Source organism: Lissotriton helveticus, chromosome 3_1 (genome assembly GCF_964261635.1).
Source record: "Lissotriton helveticus chromosome 3_1, aLisHel1.1, whole genome shotgun sequence".
Lineage (NCBI taxonomy): Eukaryota > Metazoa > Chordata > Amphibia > Caudata > Salamandridae > Lissotriton > Lissotriton helveticus.
In genome coordinates, this window is record NC_136061.1 from 325250517 (window position 1) to 325260163 (window position 9647).

Below are 9647 nucleotides of genomic sequence, written 5' to 3' on the forward strand. Positions count from 1 at the left end.
AAAAGACACACACAAACGACAACAAAAGGGAGATAGGGGACGGGAAAACACATAATATGTACAGTAGTGCCTTTCAATTATTAAGGAACTCATGAATAGCAATGCTTTAGCTCATACTCAATTCAGGCGTCAACTCTTCCTTTTTCATGCTTCGATAGTGGCAGGGACTAGGACTGTAATATGGTGCCCATAATTTTACCAAGGTACATTCTCTGTGCGTGGTTTATAGTGAGGACTATTGTTTGTGGTTGGTTCATAATTTCATTCATGCTCCATTCACACCATGCTTTCTGTCGCATATCAATCGTGTGGTAATAATTTTAAAATCACGTGTCCATATGGTGGTCAGATTGATGTCTATAAATCGATATTGCTTAGGTGCGATGTGCACAATGACTAATATTGACTTATCACTCGTGTGATTCTAAATTCGTGCTATAATGGTGGCCGCATTAGGTATACGATGCTTTGTTGTGAAATGCGTCGTTCAAAACTGTAATTTTGCACAATGGCTTGTCGGCGTTTTTGCGTACCTTGTTTTAGATGAAGAATTACTTCATCGGGGAAGGAGGCGGCTCGAGAGAGGTTACTGAGGAAGTATAGAGAAGAGAATGTTACAAGTGGTCGTTAATACTTGCGGTTTGTCGGTCTCGTGTCCCAGGCTCGGTGCGCCTCGTTGTACCTGAGTGCCTTCTGGCTCGATCTACGCCGCATGTGCTGGCGCTGCCTCTCGTCCCCCGGAACTACAGAGAGATGCGGTTCCGGGTGGGTAGTCTCTGGCTGTGAGTTTGACACAGAGATCATTTGCTTGCAGTTTGTAATCCTTTATTGAGCTGCAATTTCTCCTCAGTCGCAGAAATTGACTCAACCAACATCGGCCACACTCATGCTCCACTGCGGAATCCCCCGAAGAATGAGTGAAATCAACACAATCTTCAATTAGACAATAAATACGACAGATCAGAATTACCCTGAAGGTATTTCCCCCGACCAGCTGGTTCTATACATTTATAGAACCAAACAGGACTTTGTAATCACTCGATTCAATTCAAACCCTATTTTTAGAATTACTGGATCACAAATCAATGTGCTAAACAATTAAAACAAATTAAAGCCACTTTTTACACATTTCTTAATAAGTTCTTAACATAGCGGGAAGTAACTCTTCCCTTTCTAACCACTTGGAGTTAAAGCCCACCCGGAACCGCATCTCTCTGTAGTTCCGGGGGACGAGAGGCAGCGCCAGCACATGCGGCGTAGATCGAGCAAGAAGGCACTCAGGTACAACGAGGCGCACCGAGCCTGGGACACGAGACCGACAAACCGCAAGTATTAACGACCACTTGTAACATTCTCTTCTCTATACTTCCTCAGTAACCTCTCTCGAGCCGCCTCCTTCCCCGATGAAGTAATTCTTCATCTAAAACAAGGTACGCAAAAACGCCGACAAGCCATTGTGCAAAATTACAGTTTTGAACGACGCATTTCACAACAAAGCATCGTATACCTAATGCGGCCACCATTATAGCACGAATTTAGAATCACACGAGTGATAAGTCAATATTAGTCATTGTGCACATCGCACTAAGCAATATCGATTTATAGACATCAATCTGACCACCATATGGACACGTGATTTTAAAATTATTACCACACGATTGATATGCGACAGAAAGCATGGTGTGAATGGAGCATGAATGAAATTATGAACCAACCACAAACAATAGTCCTCACTATAAACCACGCACAGAGAATGTACCTTGGTAAAATTATGGGCACCATATTACAGTCCTAGTCCCTGCCACTATCGAAGCATGAAAAAGGAAGAGTTGACGCCTGAATTGAGTATGAGCTAAAGCATTGCTATTCATGAGTTCCTTAATAATTGAAAGGCACTACTGTACATATTATGTGTTTTCCCGTCCCCTATCTCCCTTTTGTTGTCGTTTGTGTGTGTCTTTTTTCATAGGTACAATGAAACCTTGAATAACGAAGGATCAGGTCAATTTACCTTTTCTCTTCTCACAATTTTTTGCTTTAATCACAATTTTTTGCTTTAATCACTATTTATTCACCCTTACTGGTCCTGACGAAAGCCTGAGATCCTCTGACTACAAAAGGCTGAAACATGTTGACCTCTTTTTAGATATGAAATGCACTTGAACCCCTAATAATTTCAAAAAGTGCACCTTTAATTTTTTTAATCAATTCCGAATCCAGACCTATTAAAACTTTCTTAGTCTGGCTGTCCGGATTTTTTAACCACACCGTCACCACAACCCCTCCCCTACTATTCACGATCACTACTGCCTTAAACCAAAGGCAATACCTCCTGGTGGAGGGTGCACAATACAAAAAATAACTCAATGATTACGCACGCACGTGTAAAAAAGCGGGTACCCAGTATATACCGCTAAGAAAGAATCATCCTAATACACGTGTATGAGAGTTATATTTGATCGGGAGATACCAGTTCCTCTACTTGTGAAACCCAAGGTTTAAGCAGGACAAGTGATCCTTTCCCCCCCTTGATCATAATGAGTTAACTCCGGAGACTGAAAGGATCTTCTCTCTACCTCCCTACCCTCCTGATTATACCTGGTACAAAAGTTGGGCAGTGTTCTTACTGCACATCCAAGTCTACGTACATCCACTACAATTTACAACGCCAATAGCTCTAACTCTCGCAAATGCAAGACCAATTGCATTGCAAATGCTGGTTTTCACTGTATGCAAAATGTTCAATAAGGAGCAATTTTTAAAAAGAAATGTAACTTCTTGTAGGCGTCCAAGAGCCACGTACAAGACTCTGTCCAATCTGGATTAGAAAGTGCACGCATTGACCATGTCGCTAGCAACTCAAGGAGAAGTGCATGACAGCAGATGTTGCCCCTTGAAATTCATGAACGTAGCGGGCCTCTGCATTCATCACTTTGCTTTCCACTAAGGTCTCCTTGAAGAACGGTCTCACTCGGAGGTACTCACTGGGTTGGGGGACCAGCATGGGTAATGGGATTTTTTTATGATCCTGTGAACACAATTTGTATATTTTTCTATACATATGTAGTGCTCATGTTGCATTTGTGATCTATTGCTAGAAACCCCTTGACACGGAGGGGTTTGGTTTCGTTGTTTGGTGTGTTTTTTGAAAATTGAAAAAGAAATACAAATACATATTTGAAGAAAAGGTTGCAACAAGAACGGTAGTGGAATAAAACAAGACCTACTCTGTCTCACTACAACTGCCGTGTTCAGGTGAAATCTTTCATTTCTCAGCCTAAATTAAGGATCAGTTTTCTCCCTACCAACTTCAACTTCTGCATACAGCCACTCTGAGTCCTCCTTGCCCGGCTCCACATTTAAATTCACTGAATCAAACTCTATCTGAAAACATTCACAATGTTTGGCAACCTCCAATTCATCACCCCCTTCATTGCCAACACCACCAAGTAAGATCAGACACACCCATCTACATTCCATGGTAGCTAAATCACTGGGACTATTCTTGACAAAGACCTGCATACTTTCAAAACACAAAAATCAAGAACAACATTTTACAACCCTGAAGCAGTTTCTCAGACTCTACATTACCACGCTGGAGGTGGCCTTTTCTTCTTAGTCCGACTAATGAAATGGCTGAAGAATTAAGATGACATTAGATCCATTTTTGTGGATCCGCACTGGCAACTCCTCCACTGTCACAAAGTCTGCAAAACTTGCTTATGATCAATACTTGGCCTAAGAAGAAACCACCTTCGTCAGGAATCGGCATTAATACGAGAATGAGGCAACATCTGGACAGAAACAGTCTTTAATCAGAGAAAAGGCCCAGACACAGAGAACAGGGACCGCGTGAATGCAACAGAGCAAGATGCACGTGCATCCAAACCTAAACTAACTATAATAAACAGGCATCAACAATGCGCAAGAGGGGGTTGTCTAGTATAGCTAGATGGTGCCTTGTTCACCAGCCTGGAAATGACATGTCAACACAGTAACACCCAGGAAGAAAGGAAGAGCATCCGAGAAATTGTAGATGCTGAGAAAGAGGGGCTTCAAGAAGTCACTGATTTCAGTGACTGGTGGCACAGAATAGGCACACTGCAGAACTGCTGAGTGGCTCTGAAGTCAAGTTATCTTGCAAACTCTTAACCATTCACAAAGATGCACATATGGCCTCTATGTCTCTTGCTACATAACTGATGCAATGGACTACTAAAAGCTCAGCGATCCAAACTAATGGACATTTTGGCATTATATAATTGCCAATTTAAATTAAAAACAATATTGCCAGAGCAGAAAATGTGTTTATCAGAAAAAAACAAGACATGACCCACCGAGCACCAGAAGCAACTTTACACCTCGAACCCATTCTCAAGAGGCCATTAAATTATGGTTATGATGTCACTGTACACACACTCTTGGAAGGTTTCACCAACAGAACATAACACCGGTGCAACACAATGGCACATGACAATGCTAGAGTCGAAATCAAGCAATCTTTTAGTACCAGCAAGAGGTTTAGATGTTATGTGTTGTTATAGGCTGTGTATGTTGCCATTGAAATGTTATTAGATGATGGATATGGTTCGACCGGGGGATGGGCCTGCGTGAGATGATCAATAGCCTACTGGTCAGCAATCAGGAGCACTACACTTCTTTGGGGGGCACAGGGGGTGGCTGGTTGTATAGCGGGTTGCAGTACAGGGTCAACACCATGCAGGGGACATATCTGTTCCCTTACTGCTTCAGGTGGGCAATGGGATTGACGTGTGAATGGGGAATGGAGAGTCGGGATCCCGGGGAATTACCAGGATATATTGTTTGGGGTCAAGGATAACAAATTTTGGGGCAAGTAGGCCAAATCTTATACCACGTTACAGTTTGCTTTACGCAGTTAATTACCCCTGATTATTTGACACCATCAGGAATGACCTCCACAGGTGGAAACATCTATACGTCTTGTGGCAGGCAGGGTGGCGGTAATTAAACAAAACATTTAACCCAGCTTACTATATCTTTTCCAAGCGTTACCAGGAAAGAGACATGAAGCACCTGTAGCGAGACATAGACTGTTTTATTTGGGCCAGGAATAAAGCAGGTGTCTCAAGCACAATTATGAGACCCTCTAGGAGGTTCAGAGGCCTTGGCCTCCCGGATATGTTAAAATATAATCAGTCGATTCAACTCTGCATATTTTTTTTAATGGTCCCTATACGAGATCAAATGCCACTGGGTCCATATGGATGTGGCAGTTCTGGAAAGGACTGCCTGGACTTTCCCTTGGCTCCCACTTGGGATAGACCCATGGTATGTTACTTCTCAGACATCCTTAAGTCCACTTTAAATATATGGGATAAACTCACCAGAGACGGCAGGTTAACAACCTTCCGGTCACCCTTTACACCAGTTAGGTAATGCAGACTTCTCTCCAGGAAATGTAAAAGTGGTAAGCACAGGTGGAGGGGAGCGGCAGCTGCAGAGAGTGACTACACCTTCCAAAGGTGGTGTTCATGCAATGGGATAGAGGCGCGTAGAATGCTCCGGGACCTCTTCTGGGGCAGGGGAATTAGAGAACTCCTAAAAATGTAAGCAGGAGTTCCAGTAACAGGAAACTGAGCACTTGAGATATCTACACTTATGGCACTGGGCCCTTCATCTGATCAATATAACGGTAGCAACCCAGTTCTTGACAACTTGGTAGGCACTGTTCACCACGTGCTGTGTCCCAAAAGGCTTCATTTTCAACATTTGCTGTTCACGAACCTCACATGTCAGGTGGAGGCTGTGGTGAAGATATGGGCCGGTGCCCTGGTGCACAGTTGTACAAGAAGAGGGCCATCGCCCCATGCAGTGGTGTGATCTGAAGCGGCTGTCCCTATATATCAGCTGTTTGCAACCCCCATATGCCAGGTGGGGGCTGTGGGGGAGAAATGGGCCATCACCCTGGGACATCGCTGTGGGCCAACGACTTGTGCAGTTTTGTGACCAGTGGGGGGTCTCTGCCCCGAGTGCTGCTGTTTGCAACACTGTATGCCAGATGGGGCCGTGGGGAAGAGAAAGGGCTGATGCCCCAGAGTAGCATGCCACTGTGAAGCAGAGGAGGTTGTGACCACTGGAAGCAGGGCAACGATCCAATCACCCCAAACCTGGAAGCACCAGAGACCGGCCACCTGAATCTGGAAGCCTTACTGCATGATCAAAGGAGCGTTGTGGACACCTGCTGCCTTGCCTGTAGCATCCAGACTTCTGCTTACCACTGGGGCACTGATGCACACCCGGGCTTCCAAACTGCAGCTGCAACTTCAGCGAGAGCGTGTAAGATTGATTGCCAGGCCACCAAGCCTCTGGGGAAACTTGCTCTGACTAAAAGCTCTACAGTGCTGAGACAATGACTTTTAATAAGCCACTGTGGAACTTTTAAGACTTGCACTAACTAGTGGGGGCTAACCTGAATGTTGTATCACCTGAATGGGGAATAGCCAACGACTTTAGACAGGGAAGTAGGGCTCAGGGACTTACCCATACAATGCTAGAGTGCCAGGCTTATAAAGACTGAATGTATTTGTTATGTTGTGTATTATACTTTGTATTCACATACAAGTACTACTTTTTTCAAAAAGGCAAGAATGTGGATCGCTAATGAGGCACTGCCCGAGGCAAGATACTTGGGACCTAGGGAAACTAGAACTCTTGTGCTTAAGAGTCTTGGGGACAGCCTGTGGCATGCAATTACCACTTTTGCTCCGGGTCGTGCCCGATATCTCTGTCAGCAGCGCAGCAGGGCAGTATATTCGCCAGATCTCCCTCTTTGGTGATTGCCCAACTTCGAAAAGGTGGAGGCAGCAGCTTATTGATTGCAGTGGAGATAGGCTTCTATACTGACTATAGAACAACTATTTATAGGGGTGGCACCCTCTCCTTTGAGGAGATCCATGAAGTTGTCTTACTGTAACCAGTTACAGTGGAAATGTTGCACTACGTTTAGCAAGCGTTTAGTGTAGTGACACACACTGCCTTTCCATGGATCACCTCCTTGGTGCAGACAGAACTTCTGAAAACACTGCACTTTTGTACCATGATCCTAGTAGGTATGTATGGACATGGAAAACTGCTACAGGACGCTGAATCATCGTACAGAGCACTTCTGATACTAACATTATGCAAAACAGCATTAAGCTAACTAGGCTGGCTCACAAAAGCAAACTAAAAGTATTTCTGTGTGATTTCTACATTCCAGGCTTAGGGTCCACGGACTCATTGCTAATCACATCAGTCTAGTAAGCATCCAAGTGAATAAAGTAAACCACCCATGTTGTTCTAAATGTTGAGGAGATTACCCTTTATGAAGATCGTATGGCAATGAAAGGAAACAACTGGAGCATGGTCGGCTAAGCCTTTCCACCTCAACAGTATTCACATAGATCCATAGCTGCATACACACAGAGCAGCATTAAAGAATCATAGCGGGAAAAGATGCCGCCAAATATTACAACCACAAGAAGATGAACATTGCACAACTATACTCCAGAGGAGCAACATCCTTCCTCACACAAGTTCATATCGAAGAAAAACTGATGTCATCACCGTACGGTGAGTAGTATCCATCAAAAAGAGGAGCAAATTACTTGCACAAAAATGGAGAGTCAGTTCACCAGCTATCAGGTAAAGTTTTTGCAGTAAGAGCTCAGTAGGGTACTCTGCTGCACATGTGTATGGAAGGAAAAGCCTGTATGTCCTTCAGAACCATCTTGGTCTTTCATCAAATCAAGGTAACTATAAAGTATAATACTGAGCTGGATAATAACTATAGTTTAATCGTGAACTAAAAGAAATTGTGTTTTTGATAAATGATGAATAACATTGTTAATGTAACCTGCTAGTAAATGCACATACAAATGCAAACGCATCCAAGCAAAGCATGGTGAATACCAACTCAATAACAAGGAATAGCACTGTCCCGATATGTACTGCCGCAAGCTATATTTCCCTTGCGACTACAAGGCCTAGAAGCCTGGTGGACTAAATCAGAAAATGCAATGGAACCTTCGGATAGTGCTGGCCAATCAAAATTCTCAGAAATAGGGCACTTGATGTCAGCACAGATCTGCTTTCCAAAACAGAAATCGTGTATTATGTAAAATTCATGTACCAGAATGTTACTCGAGCAACTTTTGCTCCAGAGCTCACATCACTGTCAACAAACATTAGCGAGCACATCTGGCAGCACAGTTTGCCAGCTGTTTCAAACTACATATTTCCTACGCGTTGTCCACACTCCTGCTGCTCCCTGAAATTTTATATAATAACATGTATGCGTGTTTTAAAGGGCACTGTAAAAAAGCAATTATTACGTTATAATGCATTCTAAGAGGTTTCAGTCATGCGACGTTAATTAGTTTATTTTAAATCCATCAAGAGGTTATATTGTAAATGCAAAAATACCTTCATTAACTGAAGAGTGATGTTACATATCCAAATTATTGCGTTAATTCAATGAGAGCACCCCCTAGTTCTCAAAAAGGCTCTCACATAACCATGACAACCCGTTTTAAAGCCATAACATGGCACCTGCCAGCTCTTGTCATAACCTATACCATCATATAGCTTCTACACACCCTTAAATATCCCCTCAGCATGCCCGTCTCTCGCATATTCCACACCAAACCCGAACATTAGGACCCTCGATTGCCAAACAGACCAACACAGTGCAGTACCTTCCTATGTCGACCTTTGAAGACAACAGCAAAGGCTCCATGCCCTATGAGATCCTTTCTGCTGTACTCAAAGTCTCCGACCACCTCCATGATCAGAGTGCACAGACTGGTGAGACCCAGACGACCATCAGTGGCAAGGCGGCGTTGGCTCTCTTATAGGTTCCTCAGGCACGTTTTCTCTCCGCTGCAGCCACGGCAACCCAGCACAGCGCCCAGACGAGGCTGCAGCCCCAGCGGCTCGGACCATGGTGAAGGCAGGTAGAGCGCAAGAGGAGATAACAGGTGCTTTCCTTCAATTCCTAATTTTGGAATCCATAAGCGTCCCTCTTTGTGGGGAAGGGGCATATATTCAGCATGGTGGTGCTTCTCAAAAAGCCATCCTGTAGTTATAAATCGTGCTGAGCTGGTAAAAAGTATGTGGGTCGCTCCATTGTATCCAGGCATGGATAAGCAGCACTGCAACGCATACTGGCATCCACAGTCACGGGCTGATAGTGATGTGGAACAACAAGGTCTCTTCCTGCCTCGCCACTTAATGGGACCATCTGCCCGCTTTTTAGACGACCTGTCCGAAAATTCAGCCTGACGACCGTCGCCCGTTGTTCATTTTTTAACGGATAGCATTTGCCCACAATGCTAACACTTTCAAGACGCACAACAACCAATGCCTCCGCTAAACATGTTCAAGGGAGTCGTCTGAGTGTGGGCGGTACTGCTTATTTGTGTAAGGCAATCTAGGATTGGAGCATCGAGTCACCTCAGCCAACCCCAATGCACTGCACATAATTTCGAAACGCTGATTGGCTTTGGAGCCAACACGTTCTTTTGTCCAAACAGTCCACAGGCAGCCGATAGGTGCAGCCCAGTTTGGAGCCGGGTGGGCGGGGCTAGAGGTGTGCCTGGTCTGTCAGTCATGGACCTGAAAGTGAT

General features: G+C 44.3%; 1 protein-coding gene across 1 annotated transcript in view; it reads right to left on the reverse strand.

Moving 5' to 3' along the window:
• Positions 1–9419, reverse strand: part of ULK2 (unc-51 like autophagy activating kinase 2) — a 565259-nt gene extending 555840 nt beyond the window's left edge. The window contains exon 1 of the mRNA XM_078679911.1: positions 8718–9419. Within this exon, the coding sequence (XP_078536037.1) occupies positions 8718–8807 (90 nt within the window). The 5' untranslated portion in view covers positions 8808–9419. The remainder of the gene's footprint in view (positions 1–8717) is intronic.
• Positions 9420–9647: the final 228 nt, after the last annotated feature.